Source organism: Diachasma alloeum, unplaced genomic scaffold (genome assembly GCF_001412515.2).
Source record: "Diachasma alloeum isolate Michigan unplaced genomic scaffold, Dall2.0 Dall_scaffold_01144, whole genome shotgun sequence".
NCBI lineage: Eukaryota > Metazoa > Arthropoda > Insecta > Hymenoptera > Braconidae > Diachasma > Diachasma alloeum.
This window is the reverse complement of record NW_021681254.1, coordinates 30791-54923: the sequence shown is the minus strand read 5'-3', so window position 1 is coordinate 54923 and position 24133 is coordinate 30791. Positions and strand designations below refer to the sequence as shown.

Sequence of the window (24133 nt, the reverse complement as noted above, 5' to 3'; positions counted from 1 at the left end):
CGATACTTGGCGTTGAAACACTGCGACTGGTGACAGTCTCATTCTTGTTCGATTAATTGACGATGTTCTTACGATACTTGACATATTAATATTCTGTCCGATACCTGCCTCACACTTTTACCATAATATTACGAGGAATCATCAATACTTTGCGTGAAAATACTTTGAATTATTTTTATTCGATTTCATTACGAGACTTGGTCGATACTTGGCTTTGAAACACTGCGACCGGTGACTGTCTCATTCTTGTTCGATTGATTGACGATGTTCTTACGATACTTGACATATTAATATTCTGTCCGATACCTGCCTCATACTTTTACCATAATATTACGAGGTATCATCGATACTTTGCTTGAAAATACTTTGAATTATTTTTTTTCGATTTTACTCCGAGACTTGGTCGATACTTGGCTTTGAAACACTGCGACCGGTGACTGTCTCATTCTTGTTCGATTGATTGACGATGTTCTTACGATACTTGACATATTAATATTCTGTCCGATACCTGCCTCATACTTTTACCATAATATTACGAGGTATCATCGATACTTTGCTTGAAAATACTTTGAATTATTTTTTTTCGATTTTACTCCGAGACTTGGTCGATACTTGGCTTTGAAACACTGCGACCGGTGACTGTCTCATTCTTGTTCGATTGATTGACGATGTTCTTACGATACTTGACATATTAATATTCTGTCCGATACCTGCCTCATACTTTTACCATAATATTACGAGGTATCATCGATACTTTGCTTGAAAATACTTTGAATTATTTTTTTTCGATTTTACTCCGAGACTTGGTCGATACTTGGCTTTGAAACACTGCGACCGGTGACTGTCTCATTCTTGTTCGATTGATTGACGATGTTCTTACGATACTTGACATATTAATATTCTGTCCGATACCTGCCTCATACTTTTACCATAATATTACGAGGTATCATCGATACTTTGCTTGAAAATACTTTGAATTATTTTTTTTCGATTTTACTCCGAGACTTGGTCGATACTTGGCTTTGAAACACTGCGACCGGTGACTGTCTCATTCTTGTTCGATTGATTGACGATGTTCTTACGATACTTGACATATTAATATTCTGTCCGATACCTGCCTCATACTTTTACCATAATATTACGAGGTATCATCGATACTTTGCTTGAAAATACTTTGAATTATTTTTTTTCGATTTTACTCCGAGACTTGGTCGATACTTGGCTTTGAAACACTGCGACCGGTGACTGTCTCATTCTTGTTCGATTGATTGACGATGTTCTTACGATACTTGACATATTAATATTCTGTCCGATACCTGCCTCACACTTTTACCATAATATTACGAGGTATTATCGATACTTTGCGTGAAAATACTTTGAATTATTTTTATTCGATTTTATTACGAGACTTGGACAATACTTTGTTTTGTTACACCTTAGCGAATGACCACCTCACTCTTGTTCGATTGATTGACGATGTTCTTACGATACTTGACATATTAATATTCTGATTATTGATGCTCCTGCAATAGTTCTTCGTCATCTCCCATAGTTAGCTAACACTATATACAAGTAATTCTCATTCCTCCGTTTTAAACCTATCAGCGCCATCTCCCATGTATATCATCAACTGACTTCTTCGATAGGGAAGACTAAGTTGACAATATCACTACGTTTCACCCTCTTGTATTTACGTGTGTGTTCAGTTGCCGAATTTACCAGATCTGTGGTCAGTTGCGATGTGTTCAGTTGACTGTGTCCAGTTGCACCCATCCCTTTTTTATGTACCCCATTATGCTTCGGTCTGCCCTATTCCTTAGGAGTACCACCTATTCACCTCAGAGGCCTAATATCAGTGAAAATTATTTCATGACTCCAAATAGTGGTCAATTTAAATTAGTGATTATCTGATAAATACGTTCAAGGAAGAAATTATACTTGAAAAAAAAAAAAAAAAAATCCCAAGAGAATTAGAATTTAGAGAGAAAAATTTCCGCTTCACCCAGCCGGGAATCGAACCCGGGTCTCCCAGATACGCGCCGGGCACTCTTACCGACTAAGCTACCGGGAACCACAGAAATTCACTCTCAAATTCACCTCAAACACCGCCTAACCTCCTTTAGGCATTAAAGAATTCTAAGAACTCTGTGAATTGTTTGTTCAAATTACGATTTTTTCAATTATTTAATTGATGGTTTGTGTAATATTAGTATTGAAGCTCTCTTATGTGTTGTTATTGCGTACAATGATTGTCTTCTTTTGTATTTCAATAGTATTTTGACAGTAAAGGCATTCAAGGTGAGGTATCATCGAAAATTTTATAATTTTCTGGAGATTTCTCCAATCTTTTTGAAAATTTAGCTACTGAGAAGAACGCGAAAAATTGGTCATATAAAAACGTATATTATATGTTCTCACAAAATTTTATTCTGATTCTCAATATTAGTTATGCCCAAACAAAAACCTGGAAATTTAAATTTTGAAGATGACAATGGTTCCATACGGAAGCAAAGAAAAATTGCAGTCATGGCCATGAACAAAATCGAAATTAACAGATCCAAATAATCTGTGTCAATTTACGAGAACTATCAGAGCAACATAACCGGAATGATAACCATAACATAACAGTTACAATTAAAATCATGGCCATTATAACAACCGGAAGACGATAATTGCATTAATGAATTCAAAAACGGGATCGTTACTTGGAAATTAGTAATTAAAAGGACATAATTATGGAACCCCAGCTGAGTAAAACAAACTTGTCGTTCACTGTTTTTTTTAACATCCCATTAGTCATAATTAACTGATAATGCGGATAGAAATCAGTAGGATCATGAGTATAATCTCAATTAGAGATACAAAGGTTGATATCAGAAGACATTCCGATGATGCATCACAGGATTCTTCCTCTGATTGCTTCTTCATAATTTCAATATATGTAGAATTATAGAATTACCTGCGTATTTTCTCCTTTCCGGGTCACTGATGTAGAAGAACTTCACTACTTCTTCATCCGGTGCTTGCAAAAGATTCTCTGAATTTCCACTGTGCACAGCAGCATGTGCAAGATATATGAACATTGGGGTAGTTTTATCATGAGTGTCAATTAATCGAACGGTTTCTTCTGTATAAAGATCTGTGGAGTAGCGATTTTTAGTTTCGTATGAAACTGACATATTTCTTCTCATATCGTAACCACGATAATTATCCTACAACCGAAGAAATCGAAACATATTTTATCTGTAGTGAAATGGTAACAAGGAATGAATTAAAAAAATCAAGTACAAATTATTTTTTTTTATCGTTATTTTAAATCGCTTCGACCCGGTTAGGGTATACTGCGATGATGATCAAGACTTTAAATGGTTAGATCGAACCATTCTACCCGGCCGGGATTTGAACTCGAAACCTTTCGCATGTGAGGTAACGAACCTACCCACTGCGCCAAGCCACCGGGCTATGAAACATTATTTTCTGTAAATATATCCAGAATGGAAGAGTTCAAGAAATCGAAATTCATTACAGGAAAGGTATTCTAGACGAATTGATCATAAATCTCTCAATTTTCAGAATCAGGTGAATCATTCAGAATTAAAAAAGATCCAGTCATTGAACCACTTGCTGCATTTATTTCAGGAAACACAAGGAATTTCGTAAAATGTGATCGATTTCTATTTCTAATTTTTCCTATCGTAATTTAAGCTAATAGAATTGTACTATTCAACATCGCGTGTTACGACCTACCAGAGTACATTATTCATGGAATACATCCAGATCAGTATTTTGATAAATATTTCTTCTTAGCTTTGCAATTGTTCTTTGAACCAAATAACTCAAAAATTGTGATATTCCACCGAGTATTGCACACTGAGCATGTCATTGACTGGAGAGTGTCGTTGACTGATTGGCAAATAGGAAAATAGAGGAGCATAGTGTCCCTGCTCATGTGATGCCTATTACAGGATTAACTTTTAGAGAAATTGAGGGAAGAAGGCTTCTAGATGGCTACGCGGACGATGAAGCAATGGTGACCAGGGGAAAATTCCGCAACGTACTAAGACACAGGCGAAACTATGCCCTAACGATATTCAAAAAATTGTGTGTTAAGACGAAACTATCAATTAACGTTGAACATACGTCAGCCATGATCTTCACCACGAAATATATAGTCGCTATCTCAGAACCACTGATTCTGGATGGTGTGAAGAATATACGACTTCAGTCAAGTACTTAGGAGTTTACCTTGATACCAAGCTCCATTGGAGACAGCATATAACAGTAGAGAAAGACAAAACATAGGCCTCTCTGTTGGCATGTAAAAGAGCCTGGGAAAGGAATTGGGGCTTTAGTCGCGAAATCATCCTATGGGTGTTCAAAATGGATTTATTACTCAGATGGATGTACGCCACGGTGGCCCAAATTACCACGGCGTACACCACCGTACGTTCCAGTAAAAAAAATTCAAATAGAATTGAAATTTAGAGAGAAAAATTCCCGATCCACCCAGCCGGGATTTTAACCCGGGTCTCCCAGTTACGCGCCGGGCACTCTTCCAACTAAGCTACCGGGAACCACGGAAAACGGTTCCCGGTTTTTTTCTGAGCACTGGAAAACCTAGGAAAGAAAATCAAGTTTATCTTGGTTTGGGTCGCGGCCCATGAAGGCATCCATGGAAACTAGACAGCGTACGAGCTGGTAAAGAAAGGAACAGAAGTTGAAATACAATCTCTGCCAGTAAAAGGTCTCCTCGCCCATGCTATAAACTGAATCAAGAAGAACACCAAGGCTTGCAAACAAGTCAGGGCAACCATGTCTAGGCTGGACCGCAAGAGAATTGAACAATTTTTACAGGACATAGTTGGTTTAAAGCAGATCGGAGCATCTGTAAGTTTGATATGGAATTATGTATGAGGGGTATTCCATGTGAACTCACCCAGGTCTAAATCCTCACCATCTCCAATCATATTGCCGATTTCTCCTGTGGTTGTATATGGAACAATATGACTTCTCAAATTTTTTCAGATTTTCTGAGGCATTCTGTGGGCAGTCATGTTTTTTTTTACAAGTTTTATCTTCAAATGCCTGTAACTCCCGTAAAAATCAACCGATTTGAGTTTTTTTTTACACACAGAAAAACCTAAACGTAAATTATGTTTTGCTAAACGTAAATTACGTATTGATGAGCGTAATTTACGCTTAACGTCAATACGTCAATAACGTCGCTAACGTCAATATGATGTCTGGTGGCTTTTTTTTCCGTCATGAAAATCGGAATTTAGGTTTTAAAAAAACGTATTTTACAGTCGAAATAAAAACGTAAATTACGCCTAAATAAATCGTAGTTTACGAATTACAATCGTAATTACGCCTACACTGGTAAAAAAAAATTAAATTTCATGGACACTTGACTATCAATTTTCAGGACAGTGACACTGAATGCGATTTAGGGGAAAAAAATCATGAAATTCCAGGTTTCACTGAAAATTCAATAAAATTCCAGAATTTTAAGGGGCATAAAGACGAGAATTCCTCAATTTATTTCTCCAATCTAATAAGAATATTTAGTGTTAAGGGGAGACCACTATGATGAGTTTTAAAAGTCGCGGGCTATTGGAATGACATTTCTCATACATTGAAGATCGATAATACATGTCTGAAAACGAATAATTAGTGCAACAAACGACTTGTTTATTGTTCGTTTCCCCCGCAAACGCTTAAGATATTGAAAATAGTCCAGGGCCTCCAATGTTTGAGCTACAGAGGTTTCTTTTTTCACAAATTTCTTGAAAAAATATGTACAATAACAATTACGAATTGGTTTTTTGAAATTGAACTCCTACACGGCTAATTTTGTTATTATTTTAATAAAAAAATTGCACCATTCATGTAGAATAGCGTGAAAAATATTTCTGAAAGAATCAAGAATATATTTTTAATATTTTAAGGATAATTTTTCTGCCTATTTTACATGAATGGCGCAAATTTTTATAGTAAACAAAACGGAATTAGTTGTATAGGAGTCGAATTTCAGAAAACTAATTCGTAATTGTTATTGTACACATTTTTTCAAAAATTTTGAAAAGAAACCTTTGTTGGTCAAAAATTGGAGGCCCTGGACTATTTTCAACATTTTAAGCGTCTGCGGGGCAAACGAACAATAAACAATTAGTTTTTTTGCACTAATTATTCGTTTTTAGACATATATAATCGATCTTCAATGCATGAGAAATGTCACTCTAATATCCCACGACTTTTAAAAATCATAGTACTATCCCCTTAAATTTCTATTCTATTGTTCCCTCTAAATCGCATTCAGTGTCACTATCCTGAAAATTCAAGAATATATTTACCACGATTTTCTGGTTTTCTATTCATTTTCAGGAAAAATGGAACGGGAATTTACAGTTCTGTTTTATTTTTCCACGAGATTCTGAATTCTCAATGACAAGATTTCCTGAAATTTCAGTGGAATTAAAACGCGATAAAAATTTCCAGAATTTGGCACGGAAAATTCAGACAAAAATTTTCAACAGTGTAAACAAAGCGTCTTTTACGTTTATCAAAACGTAAATTACGTTGATAAAAAATACGAAAAAATCATGGTAATATACGACAACTTAGAGCGTAATTTACGACTACGAGATCGTAAATTACGACGATTTTGAGCGTAATTTACGATGTATAATCGTAATTTACGATTTTGCAATGGTAAATTACGCTCATAATTGTTGCAAATTACGTTTATGTAATCGTAATTTACGGCGACTTTAAGCGTAATTTACGATTACAAAATCGTGAATTACGTTCATGTCATCGTAATTTACGCCGATTTTGAGCGTAATTTACGCTTCAACTTCAAACTTAAAATACGTTTTCGAAATCTTAAAATACGACTTCTTAAACGTAATTTAGGTTTAGGTTTTTCTGTGTGTACAAAATGGGCGTCTTCAACCCCACTTTCCATATAAAAATATGCCAATTTTTTTCAATTCGTGCTTCCATCGATTTCCTCAAAATAACCTCAAAAAACTTCAAAAGACGAGTCGTTTTCAAAGATGAACCCTTTTTATATTTTTCAAAAAAATTTAGTGAATATATTGGACCAAAATAAAAATTTTCACCAAAGGCCAAAGTGGGATCTCTATTAGAACACACCACTTGGAAGGATGTATTGTTAACGAATTTTCAAAAAATCATCAAATTGTTCCAGATTCGAACATAATGCAGTGATTCTTCAGGCGGTAAATTTAAATAATGCTTCTGCGTTCAAATACGAAAATAATGTTGAAATTTTTTAAATTTCTCATCCCGGATTTATATATTCAAATTGGAAATGACGGCCACGAAATGGGAAGCTCACTTTGGCCTTTGGTGAAAAATTTTGTTTTAGTCCAATCTATTCACTGAAATTTTTTAAAAAATATAAAAAGGGTCCAACTTTGAGAACGACTCGTTTTTTGAAATTTTTTGAGGTTTTTCTGAGGAAATCGCTTATTCGGTAAGAGTGCCCGGCGCGTAATTGGGAGACCCGGGTTCGAATCCCGGCTGGGCGAATCGGAATTTTTTCTCTCTAAATTTTAATTCTATTTGAATTTATTTAATGCCTAAAGGTGGTTAGGCGGCGTGCTGAGTTGAATTTGGAGTGAGAATTTCCGTGGTTCCCGGTAGCTTAGTCGGTAAGAGTGCCCGGCGCGTAACTGGGAGACCCGGGTTCGAATCCCGGCTGGGCGAATCGGAATTTTTTCTCTCTAAATTTTAATTCTATTTGAATTTTTGAATGGAAGAACGAATTGAAAAAAATTGGCACATTTTTATATGGAAAGTGGGTTCGAAGACGCCCATTTTGTACACACAGAAAAACCTAAACGTAAATTACGTTTAAGAAGTCGTATTTTACGCTTTCGAAAACGTATTTTACGTTTGAAGTTGAAGCGTAAATTACGCTAAAAATCACATTTAGTAAAAAAACACATTTTGTAAAAAAAAAATCAAATCGGTTGATTTTTACGGAAGTTACAGGCATTTGAAGATAAAACTTGCAATAAAACATGGCTGTCCACAGGATTCCTCAGAAATCTGAAATAATTTGAGAAGTCATATTTTTCCATATGCAACCACAGGGAAAATCGGTAATATGATTGGCGATGGTGATGGTTTTGACCTGGGTGAGTTCACATGGAATACCCCACATACATAATTCCATATCAAACTTACAGATGCCCCGGTGGCTTCGCACAGTGAGTAAGTTCGTTGCCTCACATGGGGAAGGCTCCGAGCTCAAATCCCGGCCGGGTAGAATGGTGCGATCTAACCATTTAAAGTCTTGGTCATCATCGCAGTATACCCTAACCGGGTCAAAGTGATATAAAATAACGATAAAAAAAAACTTACAGATGACTCGAACTCATGATTATAGTAATCCTGATGCCCACTCCAGTAACCGAAATGAGAATCGAAACCTCGAAACGTTGGAGTGTATTCTTTTTTATAGAATCCCAAGTGCCATTTTCCAACGATGTGGGTGGTATATCCTCCTTCCTTTAGATACTGAAATTTTCATAAATGATCATCATTAAACTTTCGTCTGATCTGTACTACCATTGATATTCAGTAACAATAAAATGAGAGAAATACTTGAGGCAGTAATTTTTCAGTCAGTGGAAGGCCTCTCGGTTCCGTTGCCCCGAGAGCCAAGTGTTGCATTCCAAGATTAATAGGAGATTTTCCCGTTAACAATGCTGCTCTGCTCGGAGTGCATACCGCACCAGTATAATGATTGTTCAGAATAACACCATTGTAAGCAAGAGCGTCGATATTCGGGGTTGGGATCTGATTAGATCCGTGGAAACCGACGTCATTCCAACCCTATCGATTAATTTTTTTTAGAACAGAAAATCGTAGAGGATTTACTTCAGCAATAATACGTTAAGGGAAGGTATATTTTGGAACATCACATTAACGTTATCTCGTTATGTCATGCCAATCAGTGCATTCTACAGAAATTATTATGAAACATCTTCACTGGGAAGTTTCCCCACCATCTTTACTTATCTTTTCTTAAAACGAGACCGAACGCGCGCTGCGCGCGCGCTGGTGAAGATTTCATATCAATTTTATGGCTCAATAATTTTCATGAATCGATTATTATTTTTTTCAAAAATCACGATTACGTAAATCATTTCCGAAGTATGAATGAATGAAAATGATGGTGATTAGTTTTGTCGAAATTTTATGAATACAATTTTGTGTATACGTCGTTTTTGACGATATTATTCGTGCGTTGTCCTCCTAGAAAAATCTCTAATGAATTCCATGATCGAACCCTTGAAAAAGCAATATATAATTGTCCATGGTTGAAAACATCTTTACGAAGATCTACTCCAATTCGATGAAAGGTTTGACCCTGACTTTTATTGATTGTCATCACAAATGCTAATTTAATTGGAAATTGTCGTCGTTTGAAAGTAAATGGATATACGTCCTCACAATATAACGTAACACGATGTGCAGGGTGTCCCATGGGAATATGTGAAAACTGTTTGATTATTTTTTTTCACTGGAAACAGGGAAAAAGAGAAAGAATACAGTTCCTGATAAAGGAGAATTGTCATTTTTATTTCACCGTATATTCATTATTGAAACATGTAATTCACCCAACAAAAATAGTAGCTTACAAAAATTGTACGTAACAAGTGCGATTAATAGTAAATGTTTTTGAACTGGGAGCCATCAACACTGGCGCAATAATCCAAACGTTTCCTAAAACCGTGGAATACACGTTCTAATGTTTCCTGTGGAATACCGTGAACAGTTTAATGTTGTTTATCTTTTGTGTAACCCCACAGGAAATAATCACACGGATTCAAATCTGGTGAATAGGGTGGCCAATCTATTCCCCCTCCACAAAATTTTGGATATCCCAAACCAAGAACTCGACCGCGATAAACTGTATTAAGAATTTGAAAAACTTCGTGAGTACGGTGGGCAGCTGCTCCATCCTGCATAAAATAAAATCCATTGATAAGCCCTCTTTTTCTCGCATGAGGGAAGACTTTTGTTTCTAACATTCTTTTGTACTCATTCCCGGTAACGGTAGATTCGAAAAAATGTAGATAGACACCCTTCATGAAGAGAACAGCCCAAACAGTGACTTTCTGTGAATGGGAAGATGTTGTAACCAAAAAATTAGGATTTTCGGAGCCCCACAATCTCAAATTATTTTCATTCACGTAGTTGTCTAGCCAAAAGTGTCTCGTCAGAAAAAACAATTGCTGTTTCATGCAGCTCGCCATTTTCGAACATTTGTGTCCTTCTTTCACAAAATTCCTTTCGTCTCAGAATCGCCTCCTCTGTCAAACGCTGACACATCAATATTTTATATGGATGAAGTTTTAAGAAAAACGTGGAGAATGCGATGCAACGTTGATTTGGTCAATTTTAAATCTTGAGTGGCTCTCCGAATGGACGAGTTGGGATTTGCCTTGAAATACTGTTCACCTTCATCGACCTTCTCCTCTGTTGCAGCAGAGAATGAGGGACCTGGAAGGGTAGCTCTACGATCATCCAAAGTACCGTATTCCTCGAAATTTTCAATTATTCTAGAAAAAGAATATTATCATGACTAGAAACCAACGGGATTTCTACGAAAATTTGTAATGTGTTTTATTGTGTCACACAATCAATATGAAAAAAAAATTATTCTAACCTCCTCAAAGTGGTCTCGCTAGCAACTCGTTTGGATCCAAATTTAGTACGAAACCCTTTAAAAGCTTCACAGTATTTTTTCCCCCTGGAATAGAACACTCGATGGGATATCTTTTTTTTCGAATTGTCAAATCACTCATTACTGCTGACAAACTAAGGCTCCTGCCACAGTTAGAGTAAAACTGACTGGCCCCCAGTAAGCGTAACACAAACGTAGAGAGTCAAGGTTATTTTGGATGAGTCGGCAGATGAGTTTAGTTTTTACACATTCCTATGGGACACACTGTATGAATACAATGTCGCCTGCTTTATCACCTGTCAGAATTCGACATCGTAAAAGATTATTAGAGAGTTCCAAAATTTGTAATCGCATCCCATTACAAAAACCTTCATTTATGCTGATATTTCGAATGAGTATGACAATGCAATTGTTCCTTAATCTCAGTTCATATGGAAGAAAACTTGGTGGATTCAAAGTGTTGAGATATTCTGGTGAAATTACATCTGTGATATCTCCGTTATCACAATTGTCAACGCTGTCCACACTGGTATAAACTTTCTCAGTGGTTTTGTCAAATAGATCAACTACTCTTTGATTCACTTCTTCTACATCTATATTACGTGCAGCTAATACCACCACTTTTGCAAGATCATCAAATCTCTTCTCTTTCACGATCTGCTGGAATATGGTTTCGACCATATCTTCAGTTCTGCGAGCTGCACATTGTTCTGGCACTATTAAATTATCGTCCTTATCGTTCAAGGTACCATTAGCAACTGAAAGTAGGTATTTTGCAAATTCTACTTTATTTGGAAGGGTTCGCATATTTTTCGTCAGAGAAAATAATTTGAAATGCCTCTATAACCCGCTGAACTTTATCGATAAATTAACCAATTCATATCGAGTTGCGTGCATTTTTACAGGTAGTAATTATCTGAAATCTCCACCTAAAATCATAATTTTGGCACCAAAGGAATAATCATTACTCATGAAGTCGCGTAGTGCTCTATCAACCAATTCCAAAGCATATCTTGGTGCCATCGGAGCTTCCTCCCAAATGAAAACGTTAACTTCTCGCAAATACTGAGCGATTGATTTTTAATATTTGATACAGAATGCGAAAAAAGAGGAACAGGCATCCCGAATGTTTTGTGTACAGTTTTTCCGTGTGGCAGTAATATTGCTGCAATTCCCGTAAATGCCATTGTCCAGGTCTTTTTGTTCATGCCTGTTAATAAATGGAAGAGTGTAGTGTAGATAAATGTCTCCCTGGATCCACCTGGTCCGTCAATGTAGAAACATGTATTAGATGATGTAATAGTGTTTAATGTTGCAACGTTTAAGACTTTGTCAACAATTTCTTTTTGTTTGACAGTCAATTTTTCATATTCCAACTTCTTGATGTCGATCGCACGATCTTTCATCATTAAAATTTTGCTCATTATCATCAGCCAGTTCTTGTATCGGTGGCATTGTCGGAAAGTTAGTTAAGTCAGAACCTTCATGAGAGAGATAGGAATTTATTCTAATGTACCTTCTTTCTGCTTCAAATTCATCAAATTCTCTTCGAAAATCCTGCGACATTGCTTCTTTGAATTTCTCCCAGAGTAGCTCGGGATGATTTGGCTGACAGTGAATCAAGATCCGAACGAAGAGATGTCTCAGTTGTTGAGACGTCATCCAAACTTCTCCCTGAGTCATGGCGTGCTCCCATTCTTCATCGTTTGCAATCAGTCCTAATGCTAAACACGTAGCGTGGTACGTATCGTGTATTTGACCATTAACTGTTCTACGATCTTGAAAACTGGTAGCACCTATGACTTTTATCAATAATAATCGAAGATGGAATAGTTCAATTTGACTTGGTGATATGGAATACATTCTTCCGATGACCTTGAATTGAGACTTCCGTTTTTCCCATCTGAAGATACCAGAGCTTTTTTTGAACACGTAATGGCGAGGGATTTCTGAATACGTAAATATTCGCGCCTCTGCATCACGTTCATTCAAAGCGAAATACTCAATTAACATTGTTTGTTTCTCCACGGCTATTCTGATGATCTCATCATCACCTGCATCATCAATAGTCACACTTTGTTGATTTAGAAGATGGACAGGAAGCCGTGTAATAGAATGACTTTTTTCTTGTAGGTGGTGACTGAATATACGATCGCAAGGTTCAACAGGACTGACCTATCGTGTTTCCAAGAAATTGCGAATTTCGTCATGGTGAATTTCCTTGTCACCATGCCCCGATTCTTGAATTTCTACAGCGGCAGTATCATGCGGCAGTATCATGTCCTTTGTACACATATTTATATAAATACTTCACAGACTTGATGCTAGAAACAACTTCTGCGTTTATATGACAGTTGTATAATTTCAACAACGTAGGGTTGAAAGGAACTACATACTGATTATCAGCAGTGCCTCCACTGGGACGATCATAGACTCCTCTATTCCTACGACGATATGTTGAATATCCATTTTCATCTAGTGTTGTGTTCTCTTGAAAGTCTTTCGGGAAATATTTCGTACATTTACCTTTCCCATCTTTACACCAAGCACCACAGGGACCGTGAATCATATTCTCCATAACAATTTCATGTAACTCGGAATCTTCGTCAGATCTCGTAATTTCTGCAGAAATGTATTTATCGACAACTTCAGCCATAGTGATTTTATAATTTTGGTTCAAGGTCAAAAGTAAATGAACATGTGGTAGATCAAAGACGTGTGGTCTTTGATCAGACTGCCTTTTTTAATACAGATAACTCTGGAGACAATGTCGGGTCTATCGGATGCAGTCTGACCTGGCAGTAGATTTTCTCTGATTTCTCGCCAGTTAGGATTGCAAGTCATTGTTATGAACAGATCAGGTTTCCCAAACTGTCTCACAATCGCCATCGCATCTTGATAATGTTGTAGCATATTGCGAGGAGAACCTACGAATGATGAAGGCAGTATTACAATTTTGTTTACACGATTGTTAGTCTCAGTTGCTCTTCGCTGTAGATGGTCGATCAAGTTTTGGTATGTATCAGCACGAAGTTTCTTCTGATTCAATTTGTCATAAGTGATCCGATCTTTCTCAACTTTTATATAACTATCAACAATCCATTGTTGAAATAGTCGACCTCCTCTGAGAAGTACATTTTCATCTCGACATGCTATTCTATATTTGACGTAAGCTGAGCGTGAAACGCGTGAGTTTCTGTTAACACATCGTATATTTTCATGCCAACTTCTTGTTCTGTGGGGGTAAAATAGAAGATAAATCCATGGCTCAATGTTAGGATCCATTGTGCTAACGAAAGTGAGATCTTTCGTCTATTTCCTGCGAATCGAAACATACGATTCGGGAATCTCTCCATCAGCTGTAGTGGTAAATATTGCCGCTACTTCATTAATTCTCTGTACATTAAAACGGCGACTGTCCATACCGGGTTTCAGAGAGAACAGTAACTACATCTCTGGTTCCACATCTAATTGAGAATCGATCATAGATTGTTGCAATTCTTCGTGCATCATTCGATATGATTTCGCAAAAACTTTACATTCACGGAGAGCATTATCAATAGCTGTGACTACTACTCTATTCGAAATCGACGTCTGATTATATCTGATATCTGTAGCCTCATTTTGATCAACAATGAATAGTTGACCATAGGGTGGACTTTCGTTTGCAGAAGGGTATAATGCAGTATTAATTTGATAATAAAGTTGACCATTAATTTTGAAGCAATATGGTCCAGGTCGTCTTTCATGAAAGTTGACTAAATTTGCATTGAATGATGCAAAGGCAAATGAATTATTATAACTACGCACGCATTGAAGGAATTCCTGAGAATTTTCGTGTGTTCTATTCAATAAGTCCCGTAGAATTGATAGTGGATCTGGGAGAGGATCCAATGCTACTTCACCATGACTACAACAACTATTGAATGAGTTTCTTCTGCCAGAAACACGCTCCGCACTGAAATGTTTAGCATTGCAATGGATAGATAATACATCCCTAGGCCCAATATAATTCTCGATAATATTGTTAATTCAGCCCGTTGACTTTGTTCGGCGAACAGAAGGTAAACTACAATTCCCCGAAATATTGAAAAGCTGAGAAAAGCTAGCGCGGACAATATCATTTGATGAGATATCGCGCTTTCGAACTCGCTGTCGATGCTCACGTTGCTGAGTGGTATTTCGTTCACGTCTGATTTTTTTGTGCTCGTCTTCTTCCTGCGTTCGTTGAATTGCTTGTCAAGGCATTATTGGGTACTGTTCAATTCAAAATCACAATAGGGATAATTTGTTGTAATAATTTTATTTACTAATTGTTACATATCTGATACTGAATCAGATTGATATCGTGCTGATACAATGGTTTTGATAATTGAAATGGAAGTTTTAAATTGTTGTAATGTTTATTTCACAAAAAATTATTTGTTGTGATGCCTTTACTTATTTTAGACATTAGATAGATATATCAAATTTTATTTCTGAATCAATGAAAATTCTGGTAATTTTATGAGTATCTTTTGTATAATTTTTTTTATTCATTTCTACGATTAATTTTGGAAATTCGGTATCTATATTTTTCATTTGTTATTTGTACTACTGCCTTCACTGTTATCTTCTTGTCTGTTATTATTCTATTTGTTCAATATCTCATAGTTGGTTATCTGTTTATCTAATAATCTTCCCTGCAAAATAGGAAAAGGGAAATAATAATCGGTAATTATGAGGTATTTAAAAGTTTGTTTCTCAACCGTTCAATTTCATGAATATATTTATATCTGATTTTTTTTTATCGATCTTCATGACAAATATTGAATGTTTGGTATGTGTGATTTTTGTTTGTGATCTAGATTTACGATTTCATTTTCTGTTCTAGAGATCTTAAAAGTTCAGTATCTATTATTTTGTCTATTATTTTTCTTGTTCAATATCTGGTACTTTGTTTTCTGTTTATCTTGTTCTTCCTGCAAAATAATAAGCGTGAAGACAAATTTTTCTTAAACACCTAGCATTGTTGACAACTTATAATAATTAAAACCATGCCAGACTTGTCCATCATATCACGTTAAGCTCCTTTGGTAATACGACTGCAACCAACAAAATAAATAATCATTCAATTTTCTAAGTCAAACCGTACTTGAGACTTGTCAATACATACACAAATTGTTTCTGTACCTTGAATGATTTATGACATCCTTGGCTTCCGGATGGGTGTCGCGTTTGCAGTCTGCATCTTCTGGGCTATGAGCGCCGATCCTGGGCTCCGATGTCTAGGGTTACTCCTTATATGCCTTCCCTTGTGGTGATGGTGGAAGCGTAAGGGGGGGGGAGGGGTCAGCCAATTATATGTTGTTAATTGATCAGCTGGTCAATTTAAAAACCGGGAGGACGGTTTTCCAAATGGGGTTCACTTGATATCCTCTGTCCTTGTTGAGGTTGTTAAGGTTTTTATGGATCTCCAAACCCTCTCGGTATTTCCTTTCGAAATACCCTTGAGATTTAGCCAACATTCTGGCTTGGTCGTACTGGATCGTATGTTCAGTGTCCATCCAGTGTTCAGCCAGGACAGACTGTTCTAAGCGACCGTATTTGGAGCACCGCTGGTGTTCCTTGATCCGTGTACTGATCTTCCCGGTTTCTCCAATGTACACTTTCCCGCATGAGCAGGGGATCTCGTACACTCCCGGTGTGCTCAGAGGTGGTCTTGGATCCTTTGCACTTGGCAGCATCTGTCCGATCTTCTTTGGAGGCTGGAAGATCGTTCGAATGTTATGTTTGCCAAGTACTCTAGTTATGCGTTCTGTTGTGCCTCTCAGATAGGGGAGGAGGGCCACTTTTGGTCTTTCCTGGTTTCCCTCAGGATTAGTCTCTTCGGGAGATGAGAGCTTGCTCTGTAGCTTCTGCTTGACCTTCCGAATTTTTTGGATGTTATATCCATTCTTGGTCAGAGCTATCTCAAAATGTTCAACTTCACTGTCAACATTGGAGGGTTGAGAGATTGTGAGTGCTCTATACATTAGGGAGCTAATAACGGAATTCTTCTAGGAGTGGTGGTGATGGGAGGTAGCATTGAGATACCTATCTGTGTGGGTTGGCTTGCGATATACTTGGTGGCCTAGAGTGCCGTCCTCGTTGCGTCGAACCAGGACATCTAGGAATGGAAGACATCTATCTTGTTCAATTTCCATAGTGAACTTGATGCTCACGTGCTGAGTATTCAAGAACTCCAGGAATTCAGTTAGAGCAGTCTTTCCATGTGGCCAGATGACAAAGGTATCGTCCACATACCTGAACCATACAGTAGGTTTCTGAGGTGCTGACTTCAATACTTCGTTCTCGAAGTGTTCCATGAATATATTTGCAATAATCGGGGAAATGGGAGAACTCATTGCCGCTCCCGATTTCTGCTCATAGTACTGTCCTTCGAACCGAAAGTATGTAGAAGTCAAGCAATGCTCAATCAGGGGAAGGAATCGGAAAGAGTTGTTTTTGGATTTCTTGATGATTTCCAAGGTTTCTGGGATTGGGACGTTAGTGAAGAGTGATTCCACATCAAAACTCACTAGGATATCATCTGGAGAAGTCCGGAGATTTCTCAGTTTGTTGACGAAATCCAGTGAGTTCTGAATGTATGAACCATTCAGGCCAGTCAACTTTTGGAGTGGTTTCGTGAGAAACTTGGCCAGCTGGTAAGTTGGCGCTCCAATGTTGCTGACAATGGGACGGAGAGGAACAGACTCTTTATGGATTTTGGGGAGTCCANGATTGGGACGTTAGTGAAGAGTGATTCCACATCAAAACTCACTAGGATAGCATCTGGAGAAGTCCGGAGATTTTTTAGTTTGTTGACGACATCCAGTGAGTTCTGAATGTATGAACCATTCAGGCCAGTCAACTTTTGGAGTGGTTTCGTGAGAAACTTGGCCAGCTGGTAAGTTGGCGCTCCAATGTTGCTGACAATGGGACGGAGAGGAACAGACTCTTTATGGATTTTGGGGATTCCATAGAGTCTAGGAAGAAAGGATTCTTTAGGGGTGACGAATTTCATCAGGTCAGCCGAGAAACCAACCTTCTTCAGCAGATCAGCAGTTTTTCGCTCAATTGTACGAGTAGGGTCCTTCCTAAGTTTAACGTAAACTCTGGATTCACCCAACATCATACTGAGTTTACCGGAGTAGTCGTCTTTATCCATAATCACCGTGGCATTGTCTTTGTCTGCCGGAAGAATAATCAGATCATTATTCTCCTTTAGACTACGCAGTGCGAGGCGTTCCTCCCTGGTGATATTGTCACCAGGGGGAGTGGCCTTGTGGAGGATGTTAGACAACTGCCTCCGGATCTCATTGCTAGACCAGCAATGGTCTAGCAATCTGAGGAAGATGGTAAATCGCTGTCTCGGTACAACTGATGATTTCCTTGGTGGGGATCTTTTTAGGGGCAACAGCGAAGTTGTGTCCTTTCGTCAACCCAGAAACTTGTGCTTCACTGAGTTCAAATTAACTCAGATTCTTCACAGTGTGAGTGAGGGTTGGGACTTTCTCCTGGGGGATCAGTTTCTTGAACTTACCCTTCTGACTCTCAGTTCTCATCTCAGCTGTTCGTACTGCTTGTTCGTGTGTAACATGATCGAGAGTCTCCCACAGCTGAGACTCCAACGTCTGAGCCAGAAGACGGTGGAGATCGAGAAGCTGTCTGGAAAGATGGGCCAGGTGCTTCTTAGCCGCCGTTATTCTCTCCTTGACCAATCTCAACGAAGCTTGGCAGAGGATGGCATTTGCCTGCTTCGATGGGACAGGATTCCTCAGACGGAGGAATTTCGGTACCACTTGATGGTCACAGCACATTTTAAAAAAGTTCGGAAGCACAGTTGGACGTGCAAGGACTTCCTAAGTTTGGTGAATAAATTCACCGATCCAAGAATGGCCTCTCAATTAAAAACATATGATTGACCAGCTGATCAATTAAAAACATATGATTGGCTGACCACCCCCCCTTACCGTTCCCCCATCACCACAAGGGAAGGAATATAAGGACTACCCCTAGACATCAGAGCTCAGAATCGGAGCTCATAGCCCTGAAGATGCAGACTGTAATGTTTGCGAAACGTCGGCGCAACGCTGAATCCAAACGCGGCATCCATCCGGAAGCCAAAGATGTCATTAATCATGGCCGCGAAGGTGACAATATTACCAGGGAGGAACCCCTCGCACTGCGCAGTTTAAAGGAGAATAATGATCTGATTATTCTTCCGGCAGACAAAGGCAATGCTACGGTGGTTATGGATAAAGACGACTACTCCGGTAAGCTCAGTACGATGTTGGGTGACTCCAGAGTTTACGTTAAACTTAGGAAGGACCCTACTCATACAATTGAGCGAAAAACTGCTGATCTGTTGAAGAAGGCTGGTTTCTCGACTGACCTGACGAAATTCCTCACCCCTAAAGAATCCTTTCCTCCTAGACTCTATGGACTCCCCAAAATCCATAAAGAGTCTGTTCCTCTCCGTCCCATTGTCAGCAACATTGGAGCGCCAACGTACCAGCTGGCCAAGTTTCTCACGAAACCACTCCAAAAGTTGACTGGCCTGAATGGTTCATATATTCAGAACTCATTAGATTTCGTCAACAAACTGAGAAATCTCCGGACTTCTCCAGAAGATATCCTAGTGAGTTTTGATGTAGAATCACTCTTCACTAACGTCCCAATCCCAGAAACCTTGGAAATCATCAAGAAATCCAAGAACATTTCTTCCTTCCATTAATTGAGCATTGCTTGACTTCTACATATTTTCAGTTCGAAGGAGAGTACTATGAGCAGAAATCGGGAGCGGCAATGGGTTCTTCCATTCCCCCGATTATTGCAAATATATTCATGGAACACTTCGAGAACGAAGTATTGAAGTCAGCACCTCAGAAACCTACTGTGAGGTTTAGGTATGTGGACGATACCTTTGTCATCAGGCCACATGGAAAGACTGCTCTAACTCAATTCCTGGAGTTCTTGAATACTCAGCACGTGAGCATCAAGTTCACTATAGAAATTGAACAAGATAGATGTCTTCCATTCCTAGATGTCCTGGTTTGACGCAACGAGGACGGTACTCTAGGTCACCAAGTATATCGCAAGCCAACCCACACAGATAGGTATCTCAATGCTACCTCCCATCACCATCCCTCCCAGGAGAATTCCGTTATTAGCTCCCTAATGTATAGAGTACTCACAATCTTTCAACTCTCCAACGTTGACATTGAAGTTGAACATCTTGAGATAGTTCTGACCAAGAATGGATATAACATCTAACAAATTCGGAAGGTCAAGCAGAACCACATTGACCAGCTGATCAATTAAAAACATATGATTGGCTGACCACCCCCCCTTCCCCTTCCCCCACCACCCCACGGGAAGGCATATAAGGACTACCTCTAGACATCGGAGCTCAGAATTGGAGCTCATAGCCCTGAAGATGCAGACTGTAATGTTTGCGAAACGTCGGCCCAACGCTGAATCCAAACGCGGCATCCATCCGGAAGCCAAAGATGTCATTAATCATGGCCGCGAAAGCCTCAAAACTAAGATTGAATGATTTATCTTGAGTCCACGCCTGCCGGAACCAATAACGCCAGTAATTATCCGGCAGTGGAAAATATGAACCGGATCGGTTACACTTGATTTCTGAAAATGAATTAATATTTGAGGTTAGAGCCTATCATAGGGGTCTTCATTTTTACAAAGTTTTAATCTCTCACATGACAAATGTTAAAATCATAATCTCTTTATGATCTCTCCATTGTAAAATCTTTCAGACATCCGTGATTTCTTAAATGCACTTGTTTCTGATCAAATGGACATTGATTGCTTGGTGAAAAAATGCAATTCGAGCCTTTATTATTCCACTTTCAAATATCAGAACTCTTCTATTTTTTGTCAACAATTCATGAGAATAGTGATAATAAGTGTGTTCCAATAGTGGCTATTGATGAATACGTTGGATTTTATTTAGCACTCTCCACGTTGAACAGGAAAAGGACGACTCTACACCGAGCGACAAAGTTTCTTGGAAACTGTCGATAGATTTCATGTGTGTCAACTGACTTATGTTGTGCGCTAAAACGGAATTTGCCGTTAGGAATTGATTGAAAGTCGAAGAATTTACGCAAATAAAAAAATCTATAGATATTTACCCTTAGTTTGGTCATTATATGAAAATTTTCATTCTTTATTTTCAAGGAAAGTGGAGTGGGTTATTATGAACAAACAAACTGGCCAACAGGCAAACTAAACATAATTTAAAGGGAATGAAGTAGGTTTCAGAACCACATGCAAGTGAATGACAATTTAGCGATAAATAAATTGAATGGCAATACTAATAAGTATTGTCAGTCTTAAGTGACACGGAATTGCAAAAGATTCATATTATTAGTTATAACTGTGCTTTTTTCAGTACCTTCAACGTTTTTTGATCATTTAACAGTTACATTGTACTATTCGGCTTTGACTAAAATCGTCTTTCGGTCAATTCTATGTACTTCGTTTAAGTTGTCATCGAAATTAAATACAACTACCTTATTTCAATATAAAATTGTCCTTTTTCATTTAATTATAAAGAATACTTCACTGAGTAATAGTATTCAATTTAAAATTATGGATGAAATCCAGCTCACGTGTTTTAATCTCATGGATTCGAGTCTACTTAGCATTTAGTCTTTCTGTCTTATTTCTCTAATGGAAAAAAATAATGACGTAGAAAGATGAGATAAATATCATCGATATTCCAACGGAGTTTAGTGTTGTCATGTTTTTTTCTTTTCGACCATGTTTTTTTTATTTATGAGATATTTTGTTTTTATTTATTCATAATTTATTACGTATTTTTACAAATATTTTGGTCATTTCTTTTTCAAAATTTAGTCACTGTTTTAGACAAATTAAGTCAATACAATATTCGAAATTGCCCTATCTCTCCATTATGAAATCTAGTTACTATGAATGAAATATCCTTAACAATGTTTCGTCTTTTTTTTTGTGAGGTTGTTGTTATAAGGCACGTCATATCTTGAAAAGATATTACCTTTAAAAACTTGTTTATATATTTTGTTCAATCTAGTAATTGTTTATAGTCATCTAGTCATTGTTTTTTAAATAATTTTCAATCACAAACATAATCCCCCCTCGCTTCTTTTTATTTTTCTTAAATTCAGTCATCATTTTTAGAGTGATTTTTAGTCGAAAAAACAATCTCTTTTCCACCAGTCTACTTATTATTAGTTATGAAGATTTTTGCTAAATTTTGTTTAATGGACATCAAGGCAAATCACTTGATAACTAAACATGTTTCCAATCTCTTTTCAATCTAGTCATTATTTTCAGAGTGATTATGCATCATAAATCTAATCACTTCATAAATAACAATGTTTTCATAAATTACCATATCGCAATAAATACTGATAGTTCTCTCCTCTTCCGGCAGAGATATTACGATGAGAATGACATTTTCTCATCTTCTTGTGAAGTTCTCGTCTTCTGATCTTCTTTGAGCTTGTTTTTCCCATCATCTCGGCTGCGTTTTGGATTTGGTAATCCATCGTTGTTGTTGTTGATGGAATAACGCTTAGAAGCTGCTGATATGATGGCTTCTGACATTTCTTCCAGAGTGGCTGTGTGATCTTTGAGAATTTGAATATGTTTGATGTCAGGAACTTGGAAAAAATATGATAATTTCTTGGTGCTCATCAGTTTACCCATCAATTTCACACAAACTCTGAGATATAAAGATACTTACACGCATGTATCCCCATCCTCAAAATTAGCGATCGTTTCGCTAGAAGTGAATTGATTCATCTCATTTGTCATTTTTAGATCTGGATTTCAGCAGAACACATGAAACTTCACTTGCACTTTTTTCGTTTCAACGTACCGAATAAATGCGAGCGGAAATGAATTACATTTATAGTGCCATCTATCTTTTTGAACAGTCGTGGGTGAATAGAGATATTTTTTTCTATGCATAAAAATGATTTCTCTACACAAATGTTGAGTTTTCCTCTCGTTTAAGTTTAATCGAAAGAAAATACATCTTGTGTTGAAAAAATAGGGACGAAAGTCAAGACTAAAATTTAATACGTTTATCCTACTGAAAAAAATAAGTAGGAATGAAGAGTGCGAAAAAATTCAAACTCACGCGCCGTTAATGCTCATATCGACCATGATGATGTATCGATAATGACAATAACCAATGAGAAATGAGGAAAAGAGATGACAGACTTTCGATATATCGATAAAAATGTGCTTGTGTCTTTTAGAATAGGATTACGAGTTAGCATTCTCCCGAGGTGAAAGCAGCGTTATGATTTTTCATTGACAATAATCATTATATTATATCAGTAATGAGAATTCATAAGCAAATGTTATAAAATCATTTTTGTAGAAAATTTCTTTAATTACAAAAGAAATCTTTCTAGAAAATCTTTCTCTGGAGATTACACGTTTGATGTAATATAGGTCATTCAATCGATCAATTGTTGAATTTCATCAATTATCTTCATTTGACACCTATAATAGTTAGGGCAGTCTGATTGTAATAATATGTAAGCCAAAGAAAATGATATTATACTTAATTAGAAATGTACTTCACTCTATCCAGTTGCGGGTGAAATCGATTTTTTCTTTGTTGGAAAATTCGGGCAATTATAACGCAGATGCATGAGATGGTTCAACAGTCAAGCCCAGTCATTGGTGGATAAGTATGCATTGCGTTTTTCTTCATTTCTGACCAGATAAACTAAGGTATCTTTTTTGCTAAGGATGCCGTTTTTCTTGAATGGTTTCACTCATAAAAGCGTAACTATTCCCCCTTAACGTGAGGCATCATGAAGATGTAAATACCCGATTGATTAATTCTAGGACTTTCACCATGTTGCAATAGTGGATTACTATTATTATCATTATTCTTACCAAATCATCGGCAACGATAATAATTATATGCGGCTTGGTATCATTTGCCGCAATCATTGATTCTCCTAAGAAAGAAAAGAGAAGAATCGACACAGTGCCTGCGAAATTTTTTGCCATTTTCACTTTTTTCGGAATAAAACTGATTAAATTCCCGATCCTATTGTGATGCAGATGGAAGCATTGCTATCACTTCCAACCACGAGTCTCAACTGAAAGCTTACAATAAAAGACTGAACATTAAATGGTGGATGGAAGATTGAAATCTTCCTTCAATGAAACCGGTTCCAAAGCGGAAAACTCCTCTTTCCTGTCATTCGAAGTAATATGATCAAACGATTTAATTGAACACATAAACCGTGTATCATTACTAATTACTTAGTGCTACGGATATTTTCCTTCCTCGGCCGCGAATGGGAATAAATTCGATAGGTTTTATGTCAAAGCAGGTAATTTTGAAAA

General features: G+C 37.4%; 1 protein-coding gene across 2 annotated transcripts in view; it reads right to left on the bottom strand.

Moving 5' to 3' along the window:
• LOC107045965 (arylsulfatase B) overlaps positions 1-23878 on the bottom strand; it is a 35985-nt gene extending 12107 nt beyond the window's left edge. For both annotated transcript variants that reach the window (XM_015268395.1, XM_029126666.1), the window contains exons 1-4: positions 23675-23878; positions 8638-8868; positions 8395-8550; positions 2960-3212 (exon numbers count right to left, since the gene is read on the bottom strand). In XM_015268395.1, coding sequence (XP_015123881.1) covers positions 2960-3212; positions 8395-8550; positions 8638-8868; positions 23675-23791 — 757 coding nt within the window. In that variant the 5' untranslated portion in view covers positions 23792-23878. The remainder of the gene's footprint in view (positions 1-2959; positions 3213-8394; positions 8551-8637; positions 8869-23674) is intronic.
• Positions 23879-24133: the final 255 nt, after the last annotated feature.